Source organism: Apteryx rowi, unplaced genomic scaffold, assembly GCF_003343035.1.
Source record: "Apteryx rowi isolate R43461 unplaced genomic scaffold, aptRow1 scaffold_1100, whole genome shotgun sequence".
In the NCBI taxonomy this organism is placed as follows: Eukaryota; Metazoa; Chordata; class Aves; order Apterygiformes; family Apterygidae; genus Apteryx; species Apteryx rowi.
In genome coordinates, this window is record NW_020447310.1 from 26,447 (window position 1) to 38,821 (window position 12,375).

A 12,375-nucleotide genomic window follows, 5' to 3' on the forward strand; every position below is an offset into this window, starting at 1 on the left:
GGCACAAACTGAAACACAGACACTTCCATCTGAACATGAGGAAAAACTTTTTCACTGTGAGGGTGACAGAGCACTGGACCAGGTTGCCCAGAGAGGTTGTGGAGTCTCCTTCTCTGGAGGTATTCAAAACACACCTGGACGCAATCCTGTGCAATGTGCTCTAGGTGACCCTGCTTGAGCAGGGGTGTTGGACTGGATGATCTCTAGAGGTCCCTTCCAACCTCAGCAATTCTGTGATCAGAAGTTTGTACGTATTTGTTCTATCATTGTAACTATTTTTTCATTGCGTTAGAAAGCACTGGTAGAGATAGAAGCGTGAATTGAGATGATGAAAAATATCCTAACATACTGCTGTTCTGTTACACCAGTATAAAAATATTTCTGCATCCAAATACTCACTGTTCAAAACCAATTACTTGCCTTCAAAAAAAATCCGTTCAAAATGGAAGCTTTAAGCTTTGATCTTTTGTTGTTGTTGTTGTTGTTTGGTTGGATTTTTTTCTGTAAGGTGTGGTCTGAAGAGAGTAAAAAGGACAAACACAAGATTTTATTTCCAAAGAAGATATCACACACAAAAATAAAAGGACAAATGTTTTCATAATTTAAAGGTGTTTTTTTTCCCATTTGACACAGCCATGAATGATGATGATAATCGGGATTCTTTGTGTAACTTTGATTTCCTATAATCAACTGTTACTGTGATGTCTTTGAATTAATATCTTTTAAGACTGCTAACTTCATTGGTTTGGTTTTTAAATAGCTATACTGCACCTTGTCACAGCATTGTATTATTATTCAGAAGGAAAAGCAATGGCCCGTGAAGAAAAACTGCCTATGCAAGTAGGTCCCAAAGGTCTTCTGTGATTCCTAGCAGTCCTGTGCTCTCCATCACCTGTGTGGTTTGGCTGTGGGTTGGCTCCCTGACATAGTAATGTCTTTCATCCTTTTCTGTTCTTCTTGCCTAATCTTCTTTATGTTCCACAAGCTTTCCCTGGCTTAAGTGCACTTTGTTTTTCCCAGGCAAGATGCAAACACTCTTCTTCCCCCCAGGGTTCCTTACTGAGGCAGATTACAGCAGCCAAGATGAGGAAGAGAGGCAGCCTTATACTCTGTTCTGCTAGAGGTTACAGGGAAGAGTAGTGTATTCTCTATAGCGCACGTTCACCAAACTGGAAACAAATTGAAGAGTTAATTGCTACACCCAGTCCCATCTTTTGAAGTTGGTTCACAGCTGTGTCTCTTGCGTTATGGTGACTCTGACTTAGTTTCTTGAATTTGCACTCACATCTGTACTGATCTTAGTGCTGATAATACAGTAAGAATTGATGTCAGGAAAGTAGCATTGATTGAATTGGTGCAAATTTGGTACTATCCTTTATAAATTATCCAGCATTAATATTCTTTCACAAGGAGAATAGATGTTGTACATAGTGGTGAAAGAACATAGGGGAAAACAGGTAGTTATGCCCCATCCCCCTGATAGAAGCAAAACTAAATGTAATGTAAAATTACAATTTTTAAGCAATATTTTTAAGCAATACTATAATATTCAGGGTCTGCTAAATTGACCTTTATTAAGCTGGAAGTGTTTGTTTTCAAGCTTATTTTGAATTGAAGATTGATAGCTAATTACACAGCATTAAGGTAACAAATAAGATTGAATTATTCCATTAGTTAACGAGTGATTTAGAGTGACTGACTGAAAATAGCAAATTTCTACCTGCCTTATAACTTTCTTAAAACAAATGAAAAACAGCTGTATAAACACCAACACAATAGAGTTTAAATTCTTTCGGGTGGAAAAAGTAGTGTGTTGTAAAGAGCCAACAGTAAGCCTTATCGCTGCCTTCCATGTATGGAGGTATACAAACAAACCACTTTCTTCTCTTCTGTGTGACTGACAGTCTCCTCAGAAGGTTTGTTTTTTCCTTTAGATTGAAATCTCAAGAATCATAATGAGAAAAGTGATCCATCTTTTCTTTAGCAGAAAAAATGGGGCTGCTTGTAGTCACTGAATACTGACAAGGGAACTCTTTGGGGTTTTTTTTGGGGGGGGTGTCATTTGTTTTTTAGATCACTCTTATTCCTCTCAAATGTGTCTTGCAGTTTGTATTCTTTTTTTAAATTTAGTTATTTGCAGGTAAGCAACCATAGTTCTAGTCTACTTTTACTTGAGGAATCTGTGTTTTGTTGTTTTTTTTTTTTTAAGTATTTGTCTAGCTATCTGTCTCAAATGACTTTGTAATTACTTTATTCAAGTGTATGTATGTTATAATTGTTTGCTATTGTTAAAGTACAAAACAAACAGTGCTATACAATATTTAGTGAACTTAAAACCACGTGCTTCAAATTTTTTGACAAAAAAAAAGAATTTAAAAGTTTTGGATAAGTTTCCTTAAATGCATTAATCTTTTATGCTAAGTGGTATAGAGAAGCATGTATGTGATTCTAGCTAGCTGTGCAAAACCCCTAGTGAGCAACAGTAATAAGAAAGGAGCACCTGAAAGCCAGATGCAATGAAAATTTAAACATCTTGAATTCATAGCATGTGATAGTTTAATCATTATTTAAGCTTTAGAAGTGTTATAGAATAATTACTTTAAAAATGACTGCAAACACTTTCATGAGTAAAAACGGTCTTGCTGCAACTCTTGCCCCTCCTGGGAAACTTATGCTTTTGTGAATTTTATGAACTTAACTGTATCAATTGGTCACCAGCAAATTTTCAGTGAAAATTCAAAATCCAAAAGATTGAAATAAAGTTAAAATACGTATTTTAAAATTAAGCCTATATTTTCTTTATGCTCTTAAAAAACTCTCTATGAAAGTATTTCTTTTATTAAAGAACAAAATTTGCAACAAAACAAGTTAAATGGAAAGCGCTTAGTCAACCTTATTTGCAAAGTCAGAGAGTAGAAACCTACCAAATGTTGGATTTATAAGCAACTGTGCAGAGCTAATTCAGCTCTACTAGGCATATGGTATATTTTTAATAAAGTCATGGCATGCATTTTTTCCATGGAGCCCTGTCTCTTTCTGTACTTATAAGGAAAATAGGCCAGAATTTACTTTCTAAATTATCATAAATCTGGAATTTTCTGATGTAAGTGATTGACCTTGGAGTATAAATTATGTCTGTGTGTGAAATAGACAGTGTTATCATCACTGTCTACAGTTAGATGCTTGCACTCCCACTATTATAAAACCTACTTCAATTTGTTTATAATATGAGCCATTCAGGTTGGGTTTTACATGCCAGATTTCTGCCTCAGGCTGATGATTTTTTGCAAATGTCAGAAATGCCATTTCTGCAAAACAAGCTAGGGAAAAAATATTTTCAATGTTAATTTGGGGGAGGGGGGGGAGGTTGCATGTTTTCTAAATGGAAACCCTGTTAGAGCAGCTGTGCATTCTCATAGCAAAGACTTAAAGGGCTTAAAATTTGGCATTTTATTAGGAAAATACCGGGAGTTATTTCCAGTAAAACTCATGCAAATTTGACCATTTTTAGTCTCTTTAAAATTGAACTTTTCACATGTTCTATAGGAGCTAAGTCACCATTATCATCTCACATCCCTTAACATTTTTTGTTGCCTTCTGTGCACTCGTGAGCTGGTTAGTGCTAACCAGAATGTGAACATGTCGTCCTCCTGGAGCCACTGAATAGCCTGTAGCCCAAAGCTGTTGGGCTACACTTCTTTGTAATGCATGGTATGCCCAAGGCATTAGCCTCAGCTTTTCTCTGCTCTTTCATTTTACTTACTGGGCCCAGACACTGTGGAAGAAAAATATGCTAGTTGATTGAAAATTAGAAGAGACTAAAGTCAGTAATGACATGGGGAAAGGATTAGATGGATATTCTTTAATAARGCTTTTCATGTATGGAGACAGAATGAGTTCACCATTAAAAGTGGTCCAGGGAGGTCATGTCTAAACACGTTGACAGAGCAGTGAAAGAAGAGCCTTTCCCTGTCAGATACATGCTCCCAGAACAAAAATTGGGAAATATGCTATGTGTATGTGAGAAGCTAAATCACTTGTAAATGAACCTAATGAATATTAGAACATGTTTTAGTTTCACAGAACAACTAAATGACTATGGAAAGTATCGCTGTTAACATTTCCGACTTTCCAGATACCTCTCACTTTGGCAGTCCCAAATTAAGCTCACTGCCTGCGCTCTGTTCTCCTGCTGTGCATTGCTGTGATGGGAAAGATAAGATAGGCTGACAAAACAGTCATCAAAGATTCACTGCGATCAGGGTGAGCCCTACATGATGAGAGGAGCTATTAATATTTTAAAGGCTGCCACCCATCCCTACAGGCACCAGAGTATTACATCACCATGTGTAAACTACAGAGTGGCAGTGATCAATAGATYTAATGTGCTGGAGGCCCAGTGAAGGAGGACTCGGCATTTCCCACCCTGAAGGACTGGATGTAATTAAGGGAAATGAACAAGGTTTATCTCTGACAAAACGAAAGCTCACAAACCATTCTGAGCTGAAAAAACAGGACTCTCTTATCAAACAGCATGTTTGGTTTTGTGTCGTTTTAGAGCTTCATTACCAGGCAAAAATGGATTTGTTTTAAAGAAAGTAATGTTGTCTGCAGCTTGAGAACACCATAATCTGATGAAGTGGTAAAGAAACACTTTAATTTACATGACCTGATTTTTATTACAGAAAAGCCAAAATGGGGAAATGGAAAGTCACATAACATTCGATAATTTCAAGGATCAGTGAATAAATAATACACGTGTTCTCTTGCACTGAGACTTTCTGACTGCTCCAAACTCCTTTCGATGCAGGGCCCAGCCTCCTCTCCCAGAGTGCTCTTCAGCTTAACTCCAAACCCGAAGGGTCTTTCCAGTATTTGGCCAGCTACCATAGCAACCAGACCCTTGCCCTGGGTGACACAGCGGCAGCGCAGCTCCCCACCCGCAGCAGTCAAGCCAGAGCGGCCATTCAGAGCTACAGCCAGGTACGTTTCCTAAACAGCCCAGCTCTCTTGCACCTGAAATCACTTAGGAGAGCGTTGAGGAAACACAACTGTTCAATGTTTGCCGACTTTTCAATGTTTGCCGTTACTTTTTGTCGTTTGATATATATGTAGCGGAGTTGAATTACCACTCTGATTTTTGTAAATCTAAAGCTGTTTGACTTGTATGGGAATAAGAGAATGCTGATTCAAAAGGAGATTTACCTGCCAGTTTTACTGTGTTGCTTGCATGCTTACTTTGCTGATCAAATGCTTAGGCACTTAGGTTTGAAACTTTGTATTACTGTGCTGATTAAGAGCCCTAATTAAGGACCAGGACCTTACTGTGTTGATAGCATGATATGATTGAATGTGCTGAAGTGGCAGTGAACCACAACAAAGCTAGATTGACAACAGATGCAAAATCTGTTTAGGATGCCATATGTAGCCTAGTGCCGTGGCCTGATTCCTTTCAAAGAATCACTTCTGCCTTCTTTTTCCATATTGTGAGACAAACAACTTATCAGACAGTCGTGTGTACATTTCAAACATTTTGGAATTTTTTTGTCAGATACTCATGAAAACTTTATAAATCTCTCTTCTCGTTAAAATGATTCTTCCAAGCTGCAACACACAACCCTCTCACCTTCTGTGCTTTTCATTGAGAGATCGAAGCCTCTCACTGGGAAGTTAAGCTTCAGTTTAGATAAAAGTTTCTAGATGTATTCATGTTCCTGTACATACGCAAAATATGGCTGAGTTTACTGGTCAGTTCAGGTTATTTTCTCTTTTTAGAACTTAACAGCCGCAGTAAAGCAGACTGTCTAAGTGTGATACTGAGACATTTTATAATTCAGGATTCTTTAGAAGTGAGTTATATTTGAATTTCAAAGCATTAAATTGCTAAGAGAATTCAAGTGTTATATAGTCATTGCACAGCTTGTGGGCTACCAAGAGACATACAATATTCTATTCACTCAATTTGCTCAGAAAAGCCCGCTATCCTCGAAGACTGGCAAATGACATAAAGCATGGTTAAATTTCATTTCAAATTGGTTACGTACTTTCTTTCTTCTATGAAGGGTTTAAAATGAGGCTGTATACTAGTAAGACCCTCAGGGTTTTTCTGTGTTTACCAAAGAAGTCTTCCCTGATGTACTTTGGGATTGGAGCCAGCAGGAGAGCAGGACTCCAGCTAGAAAGAAAAAGGAGGCTCTAACATCCAATTGTATCCTGGGCAGATGCCATCAGGAGTTACGATCTATGAAAAGCATCATCCCCTAGGGGTTAGCCTGTAAGGCTGAGATGCCTTCAAGGTGGCTAGAAAAAGTAAGAGGATGGAAAAGGAACAGGTGTGCTTAGAAGGTAGCTTAGAGCAATAGAAAAAAAGTGGCAAGAAGACGGAAGCAAGATGTGGAAGGGAAAGTGTGTGCATATTCCTCCAGATTGCATGGTAGATGTTTGTGCAGGAAAATAACTCACAAAACATACTAAATAATATTTTACATCATTATCCTGTAAAGGATGCTTGATCACTTAAGGTAAATTAAAATATATCTTGAAAATATTAGCAAACTGTCATATGAACTATAAATTAATACCATAAAAATATATAAAGGAGGTTTTATAAAAGGTATACAACTGAAGGAAGAGGAAGAAGTCTGTTAAAAAGTTCTGAATATCACCATTTCTGGTCCTGCAATTAAGAAGAAGACAGACAATCCTTGGAAGTGTTTTTCTATCCTGGTTATAATTAAAATAAGCCTCAGGAGTCGTAACTGCTCAGACTGCGAATTTCCTTTGGTATTTGTGTGCAAGGACTATAACTATCTCTGAACATGAATGATAGCCTAAATGCATGGGAAAATATGTAAATAGTCCCAAGGCCAGCTGTGACAGCACGAACAATTTCTGAAAATGCAATTGTGTAAAAAAAATGAAACTAATTAGTCTTGGGACTTCCTGTATAGTGCTGCAAAATGAAATCTAACATTTTTGTCAATTTGGAGGACTTCAGTAGAAAAACTGTGATCTATAATACTTTGAATACTTTAGAACACAAAACTTACATTTCAGTATCATTTAGAAGGTAAAACTTCCTAGGAACAACTGCCCCTGTGGCTGGGAATTACTCTGTTTCCTAGCTGAAAACAGCTTTTCAAACTTGGTGTCCAAATCCTGATACATCCTATATTTATCAATTAAGGTTTTCTTGTTTGTTTGTTTGGTGAAGAGTCAGTAATGATTTTATTACAAAAAGCTTTGGAGGTGTGGTGATCTTGCAAATGAGTTGCTCAGAAGTGAATAGTCTATTTGGACAACATAGATTTGTGGACAACTGGTTGGTTTTACTGTCATCTTGAGAACGGTCAACTTACATTGCAGATATAGGAATATAAAGCATGGTTTGCCACATGTTTTGCCATGCATTTGCAAGGGGAGGGGAAAGGAAGAAAAGCTAGTTTACATTTCTGAGTAAAGATTTTTTAGCTTCTGCTGATCCTGCTGTCTTTTCAGAGGCTGAGGCAGCAGCAGAGGTTAACCTCTATTGTGAACTATCCTCTATTCCTAAAGCTTCTGGGTTGAATGAGATGGTACAGAGTTTGACAACCCTTAAAGCCAAAAGTAATTGGAAAATAAAGGGCTTTTTTTTTTTTTAAGCAGCCTTGAAAAATTATTTAACTGTTAATTTTTTAACTCTCATCTCCTTTTTCCTGTAACCATGTCATGAGTTTGTCATTCATCAAACCACCACATATCACTAGCCCTATTTCTAATATTAGCTAATGCATACAAGTGTTCAGTTGTCAGGCAAAATATATACACTGGCCTTTTTCAATTAGAAGATGCTTCTTCCCGCCATGAGTCATCTGTGGTGTAGGTGATGGGCTGCTTGATATTCTATGTAGACTAAATCTAAAATAATAACTTCACATTGGCCTCTGGTAGGATTTAACAGAAGATGTGTTTAAAATTGTCTTCCAAATATGAACATGAGAATTTTTCAGTCATTAAAGGAGGCAGATGAAATCTTAGGGTACAGTACTCTTAGTATGGCACTCACAGACAACAATTCACTAATATAGTTTATGTTAGTGAAAAATTGATCTGCATAATGCTGATGTTTGATCCTGAAATAGGTAATGATTGCAGCTTTCATTGCTGCTTTAAAACCAGAGACTCACCATCTCTGAATGCTTTTAAAGGATCTAATAAAATACTGTTTGTGGATGTAGCTTATGATGGTATTACCTCCCTTCATCTATGCATATGTCCTTTGAGATGAGGGCCAGGTTGGCTGACAAATTTTCCTAATAGTTTCGGGGTATATTTTGCAAACAGAGTATAGAGATGGGCTTGCGCTAACCATGACTTTCGTGATGAAATCTGGAGACTATACCACATTTGAGGGATTCAGAGGTGTAGTCTATCCTCTAGTATCATGTAAGTGCATTTGAATGTAGGTGGCACCTTACTAGTTGGGTCAGGATCTCATCAATGACAGCAAACCATTCCTGCAGAAGAAAGATCCTTAGATATAAGAAGTTCTGTTTCACACTGAAATCTCATTAGTTGAGACTTCTGCTGATTTGCATGGAGGATTGGGGAATCGAAACACACTGTAGTTGTTGTAAGAAAATTTCTGTGAAATACCTGCAACTGGCACTTGTCCAGGTAAATTTCAAGGCAAAATCCTTCCTTTGGAAATGAGATGCCAGTCTTGGAACTATTGACAGACCAATATGAAGCGCTTGTCGCTTATATACTTACGAAAAGGCAATTTGATGGCAGTATAAAGATAAGCAGTGCTGAGGGATGTAAGACAATCCTTTTTTTGCTAGGCAAGAGTAATGTCAGTAGCAGTCACCATCCTGTAGTTGATCTTCAGGAAGAGTGAGTTTAGATTCTGTAAGTGCACAAAGCACTGCCATTTCTCTTTCTGTTTCAATATGAGAAAGCAACTTATCCAAAATCTTTTCTCTGTGAGATGAATGGTTACAAAATAACTCTTGAAGCCATAAGATAGTCTATGGCCTGCTGATGCAGATGCTTATGAGGATCATTGAATTAAAGGTACGTTAATAACAGTGCACAAAATTGGCTGCCTATCCACTCTGAACCATCTCCTGCATCCATTTAGCTGATGATGTTTTCCCATAAAGTTGATTATCTTGGTTGTAAAGAATGTAGAGGACAAGAAGGATTACCAGTGAGGAAGATGTCAGGGAAAACAGTTCACAGCTCCTGGCCTTTAACTGGTGGTGCCCAAGGGCTGAGTTCTGTATCCCAGAGACCGGAGAATCTTAAGCATTTTCCATACCCTCAATTTGCTCTTTGTAGAAGAGTGTTGATAGAGGTTTTGGACCAGAGGAGGGTGATATCTTGAGTGAAGTTGTAATGATGGTCCTTAGAGTGAACAGAAAAAAAGCCCGCAATAGACTGGGAAGTGTTCCAGTCATTGAAAGAGCAGAGAACATGATTTTGTTTGTGAAACAGAGAGATCACCTGTATCTCTTGAAAACCCTAGTGAGGCTGATCAAGTACGTTGCTTAAGGCTGGCAGCAATGATGGATATTCAGGAAGCCAATACAGTGGCGTTTCAGCAGCTGGAGCCATGTCTTGGTTTTGTGTTCCTAGTTCTGTGTTTGTAAGATTCAGCCAGTTGCACTGGTAGAAGTTCTGTTCCTTAGAACTTATCAATTATGAAATGTACAAAATCAACAAGTTTTTGGTTTTGCATTTTGGCCTGCTTAAGAAGAAAATAGTTTTTAACAGATTTTAGATGACTATCACAAATCTTAGATGTGTGCCTGCTAGTACCTTTTTAATGGTCATTTTGTTCTCTGCAATTCTGCTTTTCAGTTTTTGGTGGTCTTCCACACTGCTCTTCCATCTTGGAGCAATCTCCAAGAATCAACACATAATTTGACTGTGCTGATATTTTGGTAATTAGCAGCTGACTCCAAAGCTTTGTTTATGCTGTTTAGCCATCTAGGATTTTGTAACTCCTTATTTATGAATAATTTTCAGAATATAGGCTTCACACAGTTGTTTGTTTCTCTAAATTCCACTTCATAAAATAGAAATCTCGTATCACAGTGTCTTTCATTTGATCTTTTTCAATTAAAGTTCTGTTTTTAATCAAATTTTGGTTAAATGGAAATTGTGTGGAGGAAAAAAAAAGCTGATGTCCTAAAATTTAGTGCATTAAACGTGAATGATGGTGGGCACACAAGAGCTAGACTGTTCTGTAGTCTATTATAACCTAACTGGATGCCCTCAGTAATTCTGCGTATAGAGCTCTGCTGAACTTGTTTTGTCAGAATCAGTAGAGAGTGAACGATTCAATATGATGAAATAGGGAAAGAAAATAATTTTCATCAGTGTTCTCATGGTTTTTCACACATTTATGCTGTTACAAAGGATAAAAGAGAATCCATATGTTGGATCCAAAGAGGCAAAATAGGATCCATTTCTGTGAGATACCAGAAAAATTAAATCTCTTAGTCTTAGAATGGATATTTATAGGGACTGTAGAAGGAAAGTCCTTGATATTCCCTCCTCCCCCCATATCTATAAAATGCATTGATACAGGAGGATATAACAACTGGAAAACAAATTTGGTCTCAATTTATTAGCTTAAACACATGGTTTCATTATCAGGTTGACAATAATAATGGATGAATGGACAAATAATGGAACGAATGCCATTGTATTTCATTATTCCCTATGAAGTATAATGTAACATTGCAGGATGAACGATGACATGTCTGTACGGTTGTCTTAGGCAATAGACCAGGAAAAATATAGGGTGAAACTAAAACACATTATGCCTCTGAAAGCACGAGTGGAGAATGTTACTGTATACTTGACCCTTTGAAAAAAATAGGAACCTCACAATAAATTTAAGATAGGTCTGAGATTAGTCACATCTTAGACAATACTGCATGCTAATGTTTTCATAGCAATCTGTTCATCCAGAAGTTCTCTCCTTCACACACAGCAAACGCTTAGCTTTTTAGCAAGTGCTAAACACTGTTTTTAATTAAGTATTTAATTTCTGTGTCCTAACACTACACCTTCTTCCCTATAACCCCTTCCTTATAATCATGAAGTGAGTTTTTTTTTTGAATTAGTGCTTGAAGGATGCCTGCAGCTTTTTAGAGATTTATTAGGAATATGGGATAATATTGGTTTACTCTAAATTAATTACTTTAAATCCTTGAACATAAAGCATTGTAGAAGAAGATTAGAAAAGGAAATTATGTATACATGTTGACAGTGCTTGTCTAAAATCCTCAAGACCAATAGCAAACGGTTTGATGTTACCAGCATGTTGCATCTAGAATATTGTATTTTGGAACAATGTTGAATATTACAAACTATATTATTATGTGGCTAAATTAACAGGCCAAAAAGTAAAATTTACTCATAAATGTCAATTGATAAAGTAATTGCTTCAAATGACCTCTTGTCATATGCAAAGTTTGCTCTGTCCRTGTTGTCTTAAATCTTGGTAGCCTTATTTTTGTCATAACCATACAGCTTAAACCTTGAAAATGAAAACTGTGCTCTTGTCAAATACGTGATTGGAAAGTCAGTTGCAGATGCTTTTCTCCTTAAAGCAGAGATGTTATGTAGCGAATGAAATCAGCTTATAGAAGTTCTTTGACGTGAGCAGGGTTTGCCTTCCTCATTCTTGTTCCTAGTGTTCCCAGGGAGCAGTCTGAGGGCACTGGCCGTTTATGAAGATTCCCAGGCTCATACTTTATGCTGTGTTTTTAACTGGTGGCCACTGTTAGAACAGCCCAACTTAAAACAGTGGAGTACTGACATATGTGATTCTGCTGCCTGCTGTTGGAGGGCAATAGTTTACATTAATTTTATTTAATGGCACCTTGCTTTTCAGTGTGTGAAGCATGGTGAAGCCAGTGTGGTTTGAGTCTGTCAGTGCTCTCATGAAATACCTGTATGTTGTGAGTTCTAGCTACTGGTTTCCGTGCTAGAAACAGAAGCAAAACACTGAGAGGAGTTCCTCCAAAGCCCCACTTCATGTTTGTATCAAGCAGAAAACATATTCTTCCCCAAAGTATGTGAATCATTTAAGGTAAAGAGAGGGGCTCCAAAAGTAACAAAAGAAAAGGATAGCAGTTTCTGCTGGGAGTACATTGGAAGAGGAAGGGGTTTCTGGCATTTTGAACCTCGTTTATTCTTTGTTCTGATCATTTATCTTGTCCTCAGTTCCTGATCTAAAGGCAGTCTACTTTTTCCAGATCTACTTTTATTCGGTATCCTAGTGAAATTCAGAGCCAGAATAAATCAAGTTTCATAACAGGAATGTGGTTCTCTTTGCTCATCTTTCCTATAGGATGCTATTAAAACACACCTTTCTAT

General features: G+C 37.3%; 1 protein-coding gene across 1 annotated transcript in view; it reads left to right on the top strand.

Moving 5' to 3' along the window:
- Positions 1–12,375, top strand: part of LOC112970994 (catenin delta-2-like) — an 84,344-nt gene that overhangs the window by 25,811 nt on the left and 46,158 nt on the right. The window contains exon 4 of the mRNA XM_026075989.1: positions 4,811–4,983. Coding sequence (XP_025931774.1) covers positions 4,811–4,983 — 173 coding nt within the window. The remainder of the gene's footprint in view (positions 1–4,810; positions 4,984–12,375) is intronic.